A 15,651-nucleotide genomic window follows, 5' to 3' on the forward strand; every position below is an offset into this window, starting at 1 on the left:
TTGGAGGGTGATGGGGGTCAACGCCTGAGGGCTCCCAGTATGTGAGAGGGGGAAGGCTGGGCTGAGGGACACTCCCCCGCCACACACCCAGTGCACGAATTTCGTGCACCGGGCCCCTAGTCTCTTATAATAAGAGGAGGGGACACTTCCAAATTCATCTTATGAAGCTAGTATTACCCTAAAACCAAAGCTAGACAAAGACAATAAAATAAACACAGACCAATTTCACTCCTGAACAGATATAAAATAATAGCAAACAAAACTCAGCAATATATAAAGAGATTTTATACCATGACATTAAGGGAATGCAAGGCTGGTTCAATAATTAAAAATCAGTCAACACAATCCAGCACATTAACAGCCTAAAGAAAATTCACATGTTCATTATCAACTGAAGCAGAAAAGACTTTGATTAAACCCAACACCCATACACAATAAGAAATCTCAGGGGGAAAAAATTGAGGTGCTTCATCTTGATAAAGAGAATTACAAAAACTTATAGCTAACAGCATATTTAATGGTGAGATGACACTTTCCCCCTAAGACTAGCTACATGGCAAGGAAATCCTCTCTCACCACTGCTATTCAACATTCTGCTGGAGGTTCTAGCCAATGGAATGAGGCAAGAAAAAAAAAAAGGCATAAAAGCTGGAAAGAAATAAAACTGTCCTTATTTGCAGATTACGTGGTTGTCTACAAAGAAAATCCAGGACTCTATTTAAAAACAAGCAAATACACACACAAAAAAAAACAACCCTCCTTAAAACTGATACAGTATATGAATCTGGCAAGGTCAAAGGATAAAAAATAAACATACAAATATCTGTTGTGTTTCTTATACTAGAAATGATTATATTGTCATCAAAATAAAAAATATAATTCCATTTGCAATTGCTTAAAAAATGAGGTGCTTATATATAATAAAACATGTATAGAACTTGTGCATTGAGAACCACCAACCAGTGATGAAAGAAATCAAAGAGAATGGAAAGGCATATCACATTCACAGATCACAAGACCCAGATAGTAAAAATGTCAATGCTCCCTAAATTGACACACACTTTTAAGAGAATTTTTTATCAAAATCTCAGTGGGATTTTTTGCAGATATGGGCAAGATTATTCTAAAATGCATAGAGAAAAGCAAAGAAATGAAAATACATAATTTCAAAAAAGAAGAATAAAATAAGAGGAGTCAGTCTACATATAAACTATGTACTATTAGTGGAAAGACAAATACATCAATGGACCAAAACGGAGAACCCAACAATAACCCACACAAATATGCTCAACTGATTTTTGACAAGAGAATAAAAGCAATTCAGTGGAAACAAACTTTTCTGCCAAGAGGGCCGAAGCAACTGGACATTCACTAGCAAAAATAAAACAAAACAAAAAAACAAACTGTGACCTAATTCTCCACCTTAAACAAAAATTAGAGATATAGACTTAAATGCAAATGGACCACAGATTGTAGACTTAAATGTATTTTGGACCAAAATGTAAAGTGGATAACTAAAGGAAAAAACATAGAAAATCTTTGGGATCTAAAACGAGGCAAAGAATCCTTAGACTTTATACCAAAAGCATGATCCTTAAAAGGAAAAATTGATTAACTTAACCCAAATTTAAAACTTTTGCCCTGCTGAAGACCCTGTGAAATGGATGGGATGAGAAGAAATATTTACAAAACATACATCCAACAAAGGACAAGTATGTAGACTATATATAGAGTTCTCAAAACTCAACAGTAAAGAAACCAAAATGGACAATTAGAACATGGGCAATAGTGTGTTGAAGGCCTGGGAGGGGTGGGTGTGGGGTGGAGTTAATGGGGGAAAAAGGGGAGACATCTAATACTTTCAACAATAGAGATAAACCCCCCCCCAAAAAAATGGACAAAAGTCATAAAGAGACCTTTCATGGAGAGTATATAGATTGCAGATGAGCACATGAAAAGACATCTAACTTCATTAGCCATTAGAGAATTCAAATTTAAGTCCACAAGAGATATCAGTATGCATCTATCAGAATGGCTAAAATAACAAATGGTGAAAGCCAGCCAGTAAGTCTGCTTACCTGAATGTGTTTCTGCAGAAATTTAGATAAAGCTGGCAATAATAAAGTCATATTACGAGCCTTAAAGACACTGAAGTTATTAAGGTCCCTGAAAATGGCAATAAGGAAATAAATTAATTAATTAAATTAAATAAAAAACAGTGACAACATCAAATGTTCGCAAGGATGTGGGGAATATAGTGGAAATGTAAAATGGTACAGTCACTTTGGAAAAAGGTACCAGACAACCCAACAATGGATACCTGGGCATGTGTCCCCAGAGAAATGAAGACTGACGTTCACACAAAACTGTACAAAAATGTTTACAGCAACATTATGCAAAATGCTCTAAACTGGAAACCACCCAGATCTCCTTCAGCAGGTGAATAGTTCAACAAACTGTGATACATCCATACAATGGGGTCTTTCCTTAGTAATAAAAACAGAACGGACTACTGACACAGGAAAACACTTGTTGAAGCTCCACAAAATTATGCTGATTGAAAACCATACCCTACAAGATTGGTACCATATCTGGAAATCATTAAACATTATACACCACATAAACAAAATGAAAGATAAAAGCCACATGATTATATCAATAGACACAGAAAAAGGCCTGGCCAGCATAGCTCAGAGGTTGAGTGTCAACCTATAAACCAGGAGGTTAAGGTTCAATTTCCGGTCAGAGCATATGCCCGGGTTGCTGGCTTGATCCCCAGTGTGGGGCATTCAGGAGGCAGCCGATCAATGATTCTCTCTCATCACTGATGTTTCTATTTCTCTCTCTCTCTGAAATTATTAAAAATATATATTTTTTAAAATTGATGCAGAAAAAAAAAAACCAAAAAAGAAAAATGCAGGAAAAAGCATTTGATAAAATAGAGCACCCACTTATGTAAAAACTCCCTGCAAAGTGGAAATACAGGGAACATACCTCAATGTAATAAAGGCCATTTATGACAGACCCACAGCCAAAATCATACTCAATGGCAAAAACTATAAGCATTTCCCTTATCATAGGGAACAAGACATGGATGTCCACTTTTACCACTCTTATTCAACATGGTACTGGAAATCCTAACCATATCAATCAGACAAGAAGAAATAAAAGGCATTCAAATTAGAAAGGGAGAAGTGATATTGTCATTATTTGTGGATGACATGACACTGAATAGAGAGAACCCTAAAGATTCCACCAAAAAACTACCAGAACTGATCAATGAATTCAGTAAAGTAGCAGGATACAAAATTAATATCTAGAAATCAGTTGCTTTTTTCCCCCCCATCACCCAAAAGTATTTATTAGGAAAAAGAAAGGATTGCAATACAAAACTTGCAGAATTGGTGAGCCATGTGCAAATTCCTCAGTTGCATTTATACACCAATAATAAACTATCACGAGGAGGAAAACCAAGATGGCGGCATAGGTAAACATCAGAAATTGCTGCCTCGCAAAACCACTTTAAAAATACAACTAAAAGACAAAACGGACATCATCCAGAACCACAGGAAGGCTGGCTGAGTGGAAATTCCACAATTGAAGGAAAGAGAAAAGCACACTGAGACTCAGAGGAGGTGCGGAAGTAAAGTGCAGAGGTACAGAAGCACACGTGGAAAGGGCGGGCAACTGAGGACACGGTGGTTGTTTTTTTTCAATCGGGAGGGAGACACAAGCCCCCAACTGCTCTGAACTCCAGTTCTGGGCGAGTCTCTGGGGACATATGGGGAGAAACTGGACAGTCTGGCATCAGTCGGAACTCTAGGGCGGCTTTCTCTTAGAGGTGCTTGCAGCGATTACCGTGGGACACTGAGACCCGGGGCCTCTTAGGGCTGAGCTGAGGATCAGCCATGGATGTTTGCTCTGCCTTGTTGATTCCGAGACCCCGCCCCACCCAAGCTGCGACAGACGCTTTTGCATATGAATGCCTTGGCCCTTTGCAATCTAAAATTACCTAACAAACTGCAGCTGGGTCAGAGAGACCAAGAACATCCAAAAGAAGGCCCAAGGCCCCACAGCAGCTTGCATTGCTTCACAGTTGGGCCTCATCTGGGCACCTCCAAAACCCAAACAAAGAGGAACCTGCAGATCTCTACATAGCTCCTGCTGGGTAGCCTCAGGCAGAGGCTAAATTAGCACCTCCTTAGAGATCCAAGAGCCAGTGTACCCAGTGGTCAGAGTGGGACCATCTAGATTACAACTCCTCAGATTCATAAGGGACACACTCAGGGGGCAGACTCAGTGAGCACCAAAGCCCCACTGAAGCAAGTCTTGTCCCCTAAGGGTGTCTCCAGCACAGAAGTTCTCCCACTGTAGACATAGCTGATTCTCACAGCCAATTGGCCTGGAGGTCAATTCCTCCCAGTGATACCTACAACAATCAAGGCATAACTGTAACAAGACTGTGCACAAAACCCACAAGGGGGTGCACCAAGAGTGTCCACCTCTGGTAATTGGGGAGGCTGACCCACTGGGACCTATAGGACACCTAGCACTCTATCAACACAGGGAAGCATAAAAAATGCAGAGACAAAGAAACAGGTTACAAATGACAGAAATGGAGGAAAGCAAACTACTGGATATAGAGTTCAAAACCACACTTATAAGGTCTTTCAAAATTTTCTAGAAACCGCCGATAAATTTAGTGAGACCCTCAAGAAATCTAGTGAGACCCTTGAGGTTATGAAAAAGGACCAACTAGAAATTAAGCATACACTGACTGAAATAAAGAATATTATACAGAGTTCCAACAGCAGACTAGAGGATTGCAAGAATCAAGTCAAAGATTTGAAATATGAAGAAGCAAAAAACACCCAACCGGAAAAACAAAAACAAAAAAAGAATCCAAAAATATGAAGATAGTGTAAGGAGCCTCTGGGACAACTTCAAGCGTACCAACATCCGAATTATGCGGGTGCCAGAAGAAGAGAGAGAGCAAGATATTGAAAAGCTATTTGAAGAAATAATGACAGAAAACTTCCCCTACCTGGTGAAAGAAATAGACTTACAAGTCCAGGAAGCGCAGAGAACCCCAAACAAAAGGAATCCAAAGGGAACCACACCAAGACACATCATGATTAAAATGCCAAGAGCAAAAGACAAAGAGAGAATCTTAAAAGCAGCAAGAGAAAGAAACTCAGTTACCTACAAGGGAGTACCCATACGACTGTCAGCTGATTTCTCAACAGAAACTATGCAGGCCAGAAGGGAGTGGCAAGAAATATTCAAAGTGACGAATAGCAAGAACATACAACCAAGATTACTTTACCCAGCAAAGCTATCATTCAGAATTGAAGGTCAGATAAAGAGCTTCACAGATAAGAAAAAGCCAAAGGAGTTCATCACCACCAAACCAGTATTATATGAAATGCTGAAAGGTATCCTTTAAGAAGAGGAAGAAGAAAATGGTAAAGATACAAATTATGAACAACAAATACACATCTATCAACAAGTGAATCTAAAAATCAAGGGAATAAATAATCTAATGAACAGGAAAAAAAAAGAATAATAAATTATCAGAAAGGAAAACTAAGAAAACAATATCACTCACAACCACTTAAAAAAAAATTTAAATACCCAGAAATAATATTAACCAAAGAATTAAAAGACCTGTACTCGGAAGATATAAGACACTGAAGAAAGAAACTGAAGATACAAATAAGTTGAAGCATATACCATACCATGTTCATGGATAGGAAGAATTAACATATAATTAAAATGTCCATACTACCCAAAGCAACCTATAGATTCAATGCAATTCTTACCAATATATCAATGGCGCATTTTACAGTACTAGAATATTCCAAATATTTATAAAGACCCCAAATAGCAACAGCAATCTTGAGAAAAAAAGAACAAAGCTGGAGGAATCACACTACCTGATATCAAACTATATTACAAGGCCATAGTAATCAAAACAGCATGGTAATGGCACAAAAATAGACATATAAATCAATGGAATAGAATAGAGATCCCCAAAATAAACCCACACCTTTGGGTCAATTAATATTTGACAAAGGAGCCCAGCTGGCGTGGTTCAGTGGTTGAGCATCGACTGGGCTGTGGGTCGATCCCCAGTGAGGGGTGTGTAGGAGGCAGCTGATCAATGATTCTCTTTCATCATTGATGTTTCTCTCTCTCTCTCTCTCTCTCTCTCCCCCCCCCCCGCTTCCTCTCTGAAGTCAATAAAAATATATTTTTTTAAAATGTTTGACAAAGGAGGCAAAAACATACAATAGACTAAAGATAGTCTATTCAATAAATGGTGTTGGAAATACTGGACACAGTATGTGCAAAAAAATAAAACCAAAACAACTTCTTACACCACACACAAGGATAAACTCAAAATGGATCAAAGACTTAAATGTTAAACTTGAAACCATAATAATCCTACAAGAAAACATAGGTAGTAAAATCTTGGACATTTCTCACAACAATATTTTCTCTGATATGTCTCCTCGGGAAAGGAAAACAAAAGAAAAGTAAACAAATGGGACTATATCAAACCAAAAATTTTTTGCACAGCAAAGGCAACCATCAACTAAATGAAAAGACAACCCACTGAATGGTAAAAAATATTCACCGATACATCTGCTAAGGGGTTTATATCCCAAATGTATAAAGAACTTATAAAACTGAACACCAAAAAACCAAACAATCCAATTAAAAAATGGGCAAAAGACCTGAACAGACACTTTTCCAAAGAGGACACACAGATGGCCAATATACATAAGAAAAGATGTTCAATGTCAGTCATCATCAGAGAAATGCAAATTAAAACCACAATGAGATATCATATCATGCCTGTCTGAACGGCTAGCATAAATAAATCAACAAGTGTTGGCGAGGATGTGCACTGTTGGTAGGAATGCAGACTGGTGCAGCCACTATGGAAAACATGGAGCTACCTCAAAAATTAAAAATGGAACTGCCTATGACCCAGTGATTCCACTACTTCTGGGAATTTATTAGAAAAAACACGGCACACTAATTCAGTGGTTCTCAACCTGTGAGTTATGACCCATTTGGCGGTCGAACAACCCTTTCACAGGGGTCGCCTAAGACCATCCTGCATATCAGATATTTACATTATGATTCATAACAGTAGCAACATTACAGTTATGAAGTAGCAACGAAAATAATTTTATGGTTGGGTCACAACATGAGGAACTGTATTTAAAGGGCCAGAAGGTTGAGAACCACTGAACTAATTCGAAAGAATATTTGTACCCCTATGTTCATTGCAGTGTTATTTACAATAGCCAAGATTTAAAGCAGCTCAACTATCCATCAGTAGATGGGTGGATAAAAAGAGCTGTGGTACATTTACACGATAGAATACTACTTGGCTGTAAACAAAACAAAACAAAACAAAAATGGAAATCTTAACATTTGCGACAGCATAGATGGACCTGAAGAACATTATGCTAAGTGAAATATGCCAATGAGAGAAAGACAAGTACCATATCATTTCACTCATATGTGGAATCTAATGAACAAAATGAACTAACAAGCGAAACAGAGACAGACTTACAGATAGAGAGCCGACTGACAGCAGGGGGCGGTGTTTGGGGTGGGTGTCTGAATATTAGGTGGAGGGATTGAGCAAAAAAAAAAAAAACACCAAAAAAACAGAGGCCCTAACCGGTTTGACTCAGTGGATAGAGTCTCGGCCTGTGAACTGAAGGGACCCAGGTTCGATTCCGATCAAGGGCAGGTACCTTGGTTGTGGGCATATCCCCAATAGGAGGTGTGCAGGAAGCAGCTGATCGATGTTTCTCTCTCATTGATGTTTCTAACTCTCTATCCCTCTCCCTTCCTCTCTGTAAAAAATCAATAAAATATATTAAAAAAAAAAAGGAGACAAACGAAGAAACTTATGGACAGCGACAATAGTGTATACTGAAGAGGGGACGGGGACTAGAGGAAAGGGAGTAGGTTTTAGGAGGGATAAATGGAGACTTGACTTGGGGTGATGAACACACAATACAGTGTACAGATGATGTGTTGTAGAATTGTGCACCTGAAACCTGGATAATTGTTAACCAGTGTCACCATAATAAATTTTTTAAAAAGTCCATACCCAAATGTGACATACTAGTGTTGTATGAACCCACCTACTTAATGTTCTTAAACAACACTATCAGATGGTTATCAGAGACCAATGAGAGGCTAGAGTGAGAGCAGTGGGTATGACCGAAAAAGGCAATAGGAAGGATGCTTCTGAAAGCAAATGTTCTGTATCCTGTGTGTATTATTGTCAGTATGCTGCTTATGACATTGTATTGTATTTGTTATTTCTTACATCTGAGGTGAATCTATGATTACCTAAAAAAATAAATAAATAAATAAATGCACCTATATTCATAGCAACATTATTCACAGTGGCCAGAAGGTGGAAGCAACCTAAGTGTCCATCAAAGAATGAAATGACCTCGCCGGTGTGGCCCAGTTGGTTGGGCATCGTCCCATACACCAAAAGGTTGCTGGTTAGATTCCTGATCAGGAATGCCAGGGTTGTGAGGTCAATTCCCAGTGGGGAGCCTGCAAGGGGCAGCGAATCAATGTTACCCTCTCACATCAATGTTTCTCTCTCTTCCTTCCTTTCTCTCTAAAAATCAGTAAAAATATTTTATTTTAGAAAGAATGAATGGATAAGCACAATGGATTACATACACACCACAAAATATCATTCAGCCTTCACGGAGGAGAGAATTCTGACACATGCTACATCATGGATGAGCCTTAGGACATTACACTGAGGGAAGTAAACCAGACTCAAAAGGACAAATGCTGTATGGTTCCATGTATGTGCTCTCTATAGTGAGTGAGATGGTGGGTGCCAGGGCCAGCAGTATGGGGGAATGAGGAATTATTACTAATGGTAAGGAGTTTCAGTTTGGAAAGATGAGAAAATTCTGGAGATTGGTTGCACAACAATGGGATATACTTAAGATTACTGAACATTTAAAAACACCACTGTACATTAAAAATGGTTAGAATTGTAAATTTTGTTATTTGTATTTTACAATTAAAAATTCAAAAGAAAAAGCCCTAAAAAATAAGACCTTCAGGATGGTGACTTAGTGCATTGGGCAGAAACAATCTTCAATGGAGTGATAAAGAGCACTGATTTATCAGAATCTGTCTCTTCTGCTCACTGTGGCATCTACAGGGCCCTGGATAAATTCAAAGGTGAACAACTGAAACTCAATAGATACTAAATTCATAGCATCACTTTGCAAGTTGTACTGGTCAAAAGTATCAGCACATGCTGTGTTCCAGGGGTACAGCTCCAAGAGAATGGACAATCCCCCACTTCATGTGCCCAGCAAATTCCCTCTCGTCCTGAGCTGAACCCCCTCTCAAGTTTAAAGTCCTGCTAAATGCACTGTGCAGAGAACAAATTGCTGTCCTTCAGATAGTCTTCCATCTGCTGAGAACCAGTAACAACAGGGTCCAGCCCTTTACAGCACCAACATTCTTGTGATAACTGAATTTCATGCCAACGAAAGGAGAGTGTTCAGTAGGAAAACCAAGGGGGTGTGGTCAGAAACCCCAGCCCCAGGCAGAAACTGGGATGGAAAGAGGTGAGTGAAGACACCTGCTAAACCAAAAACAGCTCCCACCACCTGAGAGAGCAAGGCTTACGTGGAAACCCCCTAACAGCCCTCTGCATGGCTACGTGATGGTACCAATGAAATCTATGTTTTCCCCTCCCCTTTTTCACTGGAGGGGACACCAAGATGCCAAGAGGAAGAGAGATGGGGACTGGAGGATGTTTGTTGTCCACCACCATTGTCCACACAGGCTCCCAAAGGTGATGGCACAGCCAGCATGGTAAGCAGCCCAGACTCAGGGACAGGAGGAGGGATAGGAGTCACATAAACTCACATCTGTCCTTTTATTTTTTCTAGACGGGGGCTGAACAGCCTGTGTGGCAGAGAGAAAGCTGGCCAGGATCTTGGCAAAGCTTCCCTGTAGCTGACAGAGAGGCAAAGTGGGGTTTTCAAGGGTTCTTGCAGAAGTCACTCACCAGGGGCAGCTGGAGAGAGGTCATCTGCTGTCCATCCCTCATGCTCACTTCCTGAAGGAGAGATGGGTCCTGAGGAACTGAAAGAGATGAGAAAAGGGTGTCTCATAACCCTGGGTCTCTTTTCTTACCTGGGAGGACAAGATAATGCAGATAAAAAACTTTGGGCAGACTTTGCTTTCAAACACAACAAGGGAGGCTTTAACAGGGAGTGCCTGGGCTTGAGGTGGCCCTGCCACAAGTCGCAATGCAACTTCCCAAAGATGCAGAGGCTTCACCTTCGTGATCCGAAACATGGGGAAAATACTCAGAGGTTAGAGCTCTGAGTCAAGACATCAGTAAGAGCTGCCAGCAATGAAAATTACTGTGGGTTCCAGGGTCATAGAAATGTATACACCTGGAAGTTTATAAACTGTAAACTCCAGAACACTGTGTCCCTGTTATCCCCCCTCTTACCCTCCCAGAAGAAGCACTTGTTGAAGTCCACTAGAAAGTGCAGAGTATAGAACTGGGACCACCTCCCTTAGCCTGACCTTGAGGCCTGGAGGCAGGGGTTGCTATTCCAACAGACTTCTCTCCCTGACGGGCAACTACACCTTGCTCAGGCTTCTGTAAGCAGTGAGCCACATACCTTGCCCAGGGTGCAGCCATGTGAAAATAAGTTGTTTCAAAAGGTGCTCCTTTCACAGAATAAGACTTGGAAAGCTGCACTATCGTTTCTTGGTCTTTTGAAGGTTGATCCTGGTCACATGTTAAATCAGCCTCAAAGCTAACACAGAAGCCAGCATCTCTCACCAAGATGCAGCCGGGAAAGGTGTAACTATTTAGATCAAGGGTCCAAACAGGAGGCAGAACAAGAGACAACTTAGCCAGCAGTGACACTGGGGGTCCCCGAGGGAGGCAACCTTCTCACTCTGCTGGGGAAAGCTCAAGCAGGGTGGGTGTGGATGTGAGGGGCGAGTTCATTCTGCTCTCTCACACCTGCCACCTTCTGGGGGATGAATGACAGCCTCTCCCTACCTTTCCCATGGGACATGAGTACACAGACACTTTTACAAATCATTGTAAGTCAGATTTAGCGTTTTGGGAAGTTTTTCAAGATTAGAAACTACAAGGTTTTTACTGGCGGCTCATCCCAACAACAAATCACTTTAAGTCTTTAAGGTCTTCCTAGTAACAAACTCATCATGGCTCCTCTGTCCACTCATTATTGCTCAGGGTAAATGGAGGAGCTGAGTCTTTGGACCAGAATCCTATCAGTGGTAACTGGCTTATCTCTGAACTTCCTCAAGAAGCACCAGCTTAGGCTGGGGCAGCTACTTCTGAGGGCATTCTTGCTACCCACAACCTGCATATCACAAGCTGCCTGCACATACAGTGTTTATTTGGACCAATGGTTGCTTCCCTTCAGCTTGTCGTTAGACTAAATTATGTCCCCACCAAATTCACATGTTGAAGTCCCAACCCCTAAGACCATAAAATGTGACTGTATTTGGAGATGGGGATCTTTCAAGAGGTAATTAAGTTAACAAAATTTTTAGGATGGCCCTAACCCAGTATGACTGATATCCTTTTAAGAAGAGATTAAGCCCTGGCTGGTACACCAAAAAGTGGCAGGTTTGACGGCTGGTGTGGTTCAGTGGTTGAGCATCAACCCATGAACCAGGAGATCATAGTTCGATTCCCTGTTAGGGCACATGCTAGGGTTGTGGGTTTGATCCCCATTAGGGGGCGTGGCAGCCAATCAATGATTCTCATCATTGATGTTTCTATCTCTCCCTCTCTCTCTGAAATCAATAAAAAAATATTTAAAGAAGAAAAAAAAAGGTGGTGGGTTTGATTCCTAGTCAGGGCACATGCCCGGGTTGCAGGCTCAATCCCAAGTAGAGGGCATGCAGGAGGCAACCAATCAATGTTTCTCTCTCACATCCCCCTCACCCTTCCTCTCTCTAAGATCAATTAAAAAATTTTTTTAAATAGTTAAAATGGTAAATTTTATTTTAAAAAGAGATTAAGACACACATAAAGGGACAAACACATGAGGACATAGGTAGATGATGGCCATTCACACACCAAGGAGAGAGGCCTCAGAAGGAACCAGCCCTCCTGACACCTGGTCTGGATCTTGCAGCCTCCAGAACTGGAAGAAAGTAAATGTCTGTTGTTTAAGCTGTCCTGTCTGTGGGACTTTGTTCAGACATCCCTAAAAAACTATCTGGACTTTCAACCAAGGGGAGGCTGAAGAGTTTGATTTATACAGAAGTCAATATAGTTTAACCCATAAAGAAATTTAATATGCTATTTTTTAACTGAAAAACTTATGACAATGTTAAGGACGACTGTGAATCTCAAGAATACTCTCTCTTCTGGCACCCTCCCTCCTTTCATCTGTTATCTATAGCACAATGTAGCAAGTCTGCCCAAAACAACCCTCAAACCACAGAGGTCACTTAACCACAGGGCAGCATATCTCCCCATAGGATTACTTCAACTGATAATCATGACTGCTTAGCATTTTACAGATATAATCCTTTAATCCTCAAGAAAATCAATAAGAATGATTACCTCCTTTGGATGGACCAGTAAACTGAGGCTTGCAGAGTTTAGAAGCTGGCCTGGGTTATAGCAAGAGGATTCAACATCAAGTATACCTGGTGCCAAAACCACCTGCCTGAAGCCACCAGCACATTTTGTACAGATATTTAGACATGGCTAGGTGACATTCAAGCCCCAAACCCTGAGACATCAACCTGTTCCCTCTACGATTTATTTCTGTATTTCCTTGCAGCATCATAACAAGCCTGAGATCAGGGGCTGTTTTGCTGGGAAAGAGAGGTTCAGGGAGACAAGTGGATATGGCCACACTCGGCTCCTGACACAGCCCTACTGGGACAGCCAATAGTGCCCAGCTGTCCCCACAAAATGACAAAGCCCAGAAATGCACCCTCACAGAGAGAAGATGGTGCAGCTTCAAAGACAGCCCCTTACAACAGAGTCTGCACTGGGAGACAGAGGTCCCTCTGAATGAATGGGGCACCATGAAAAGAACAGACACCCTCAGGAAATTCTGATTCACTCACTCTAGGGAGGAACTCAGACCTTGAGAGTTGTTTATGGCTCCTCAGGGGATAAGAGAGAACTACTGAGGTCAAGAGCCACCTCTAAGGCACAAGGTGGGGTACAAAGGCCGGCCTGCCCCCCGCCCCAGACCCCCTACCTGGGTCCCCGCTGAGCTGGCCTGGCAGTCTGCTTGGGAGCCCAGGGCCCTGGGGCAGGGCCACTGGCTGGGCTTCCTGGCTCTTTGCAAGGTGGCTCTGGGCCTCTGCTGGCAGCCGCTCCTGGTCCTGGTCCAGAGGGCCATCCCCATCGTCAATCACCACAGGGTCCTCACAGTGCTTGAGCTGCAATCCCAGAAAGAGCTTTTCAGGACTCACAGAGAGGTCCCTCGCCAGCAAGGGCCAGAGGCTGTGCAAACTCCCTCCCTTGGCCTACTGACCATCACCTCCACAGCTGATCACTGGAGGCTCAGCCCAGGCCTTGGACAGGGCTGTAAAGGGGAAGGACTTATCTTCCTAGTTAGAGCCTTTAGGGGATATAATCTGCTCTACTGAGAAAACAACACTCATGTGTACTTCACCAAAGCAAGAGCTCTGGAGAGAATTCCTCATCCCTGCCAGGGGACGGGGAAAGTGTGTGTGTGTGTGTGTGTGGAGGCTCTTACCCTCTTCTCCTCCCAACCTCCAGCCAGCCCAGAGCAGCTGCTCCACTCACCCACTGCCAGGGTCTCCCTGGCTCCCTTTCTAGTGCCTCCACAGCAGCCACAGCCTGCTCTCCGCTCTCCGGCTCCTGGGCACGCACCCAGCCCTGGATCTCACGAGGCAGGATGGCTAGGAATTGCTCCAGCACCAGCAACTCCAGGATCTGCTCCTTGCTGTGCCGCTCGGGGCACAGCCAGCCCCGGCACAGGTCCCAGAGGCGCTGTAGAGCCTCACGGGGGCCCGCCGCCTCCTGGTAGCGGAACCGGCGGAAGAGGCGTCGGGAAGATTCGGGGCTGGGAGGCTCGCCCTGGGGTCCAGGGCTCTCTCCCGGTGGGCTCCTCATTTTCCTGGGCTCCTCACTTTCCTTCGGAGCCAAGACTCGGGGACACAGGGCTGTGGGCATGATGGGATTTGATGGGGGTCAGCAGCAGAAGACGACCCTATTTCCAAACAGAAATCACTGGCTTCAATACTCTGGTCTCTTGTAAGTAGGTGTGGAGGGTGGTGATGGGGAAAGTGACAAGGCCCAAGGACCAGCCCTTGGGAGAAGCCCTGGGACATGTGAGAAGTGTCAGTGTGACTGGTCCTTATACAAATGGAGAGAGGGAACTGCCACCCCCAACAGCATCATTGCATGGTCCCCCTAATTGGTCAACCTGACAAACAAGGTAGGGAGTCCGGGAGAAAAGTAGTGTCCTTTCAATGTGACAAAGACATTCCGAGCATCCCAGGACAATGACAGGGCTACATGCAGGAGAGAGAAGGAATTAAGACTCTGTGGTACCTTCGGTGGCCAGATCCTCCTGGAGAAAACCCAAGAGGGCCGAGCTAAGCAGGCTGCTATCTTGGGATTTCTGAGCCAAAGTCACCGCTCCTGCCCTTGAGACCTTTACAACATGAGTTGGAAAGACAAAGACAGATGTTCCAGATAAGAACCATGAAGGCATGTTGAGGAAGGGAAACCCACACTGCTAATGGCCAGGGCAGACTACTGGTTTATCTAGACTGCTGGATCCACACAGCCAGAACCAGCTCTGACCCATAGAGTCTGCATTGGGAGACAAGGGTGAAGCACATTGCCGAGAAGATACCCAGACAAGCCCTGGCCAGTGCAGCTGTGTAGGTTGGAGCGTTGTCCTGTACACCAAAGGGTGGCAAGGTTCAATCCCCAGTTGGGGTTTGTATGAGAGGCAACTGATCCATGTTTCTCTCTCACACCAATGTTTCTTTCTTCCTCTCTTTCTCAAATCAATTAATAAAAACATATCCTCAGATGAGGATTAAAAAAGCAACAAAAAATGGGACAGTCAAAAACAAAAAAAAGGGGGGGGCAGTTAAAAGTGACAGCCACACCTCAGTTTCCAGGAGAAAAGTAATGCTGTGCATTTATAAATACCAGTACTGCCTGGTCGTGTCCTCAATGGCTGAGCATCAACCAATGAACCAGGAGGTTCATTCCCAGGTCAGGCTGGATCCCCAGCAGGGGGTGTGCAGGAGGCATCAGAGAGATGTTTTTCTCTCATCAATATTTTTCTCTAGCTCTCCCTCTATCGCTAAAATAAATAATAAAAAAAATGGAATAAACGCCACTACTCAGAGACTATGGGGCCCAGAGAAAGTCCCTCCCCTTCTCTCAGGCTGGGTAGTCACTGGACTTCCATACCCAGACCAGAAGAACCACAAAGTCACGGAATAGCAGTCAGAAAAACCCGGTGTCTGGACTGCTCTGCTTTCCAATGGAAAAGAGACTAGCAGAAAAGGACTCAAGAAGTCTGGCTGGGCACCTTAGCGCCTGCCCATGGC

At 43.0% G+C, this 15,651-nt stretch overlaps 1 protein-coding gene across 1 annotated transcript in view; it reads right to left on the reverse strand.

Annotated features, from left to right (window-relative positions):
* The window catches only part of ZNF496 (zinc finger protein 496), a gene marked incomplete at its 5' end in the record, with an annotated part of 57,278 nt that extends 43,027 nt beyond the window's left edge, over nucleotides 1-14,251 (reverse strand). Inside the window, 3 exons of the mRNA XM_081092070.1 lie at nucleotides 10,094-10,170; nucleotides 13,308-13,491; nucleotides 13,862-14,251. Coding sequence (XP_080948196.1) covers nucleotides 10,094-10,170; nucleotides 13,308-13,491; nucleotides 13,862-14,251 — 651 coding nt within the window. The remainder of the gene's footprint in view (nucleotides 1-10,093; nucleotides 10,171-13,307; nucleotides 13,492-13,861) is intronic.
* Nucleotides 14,252-15,651: the final 1,400 nt, after the last annotated feature.

This window comes from Myotis nattereri (assembly GCF_964212035.1).
Source record: "Myotis nattereri genome assembly, chromosome: 5".
Lineage (NCBI taxonomy): Eukaryota > Metazoa > Chordata > Mammalia > Chiroptera > Vespertilionidae > Myotis > Myotis nattereri.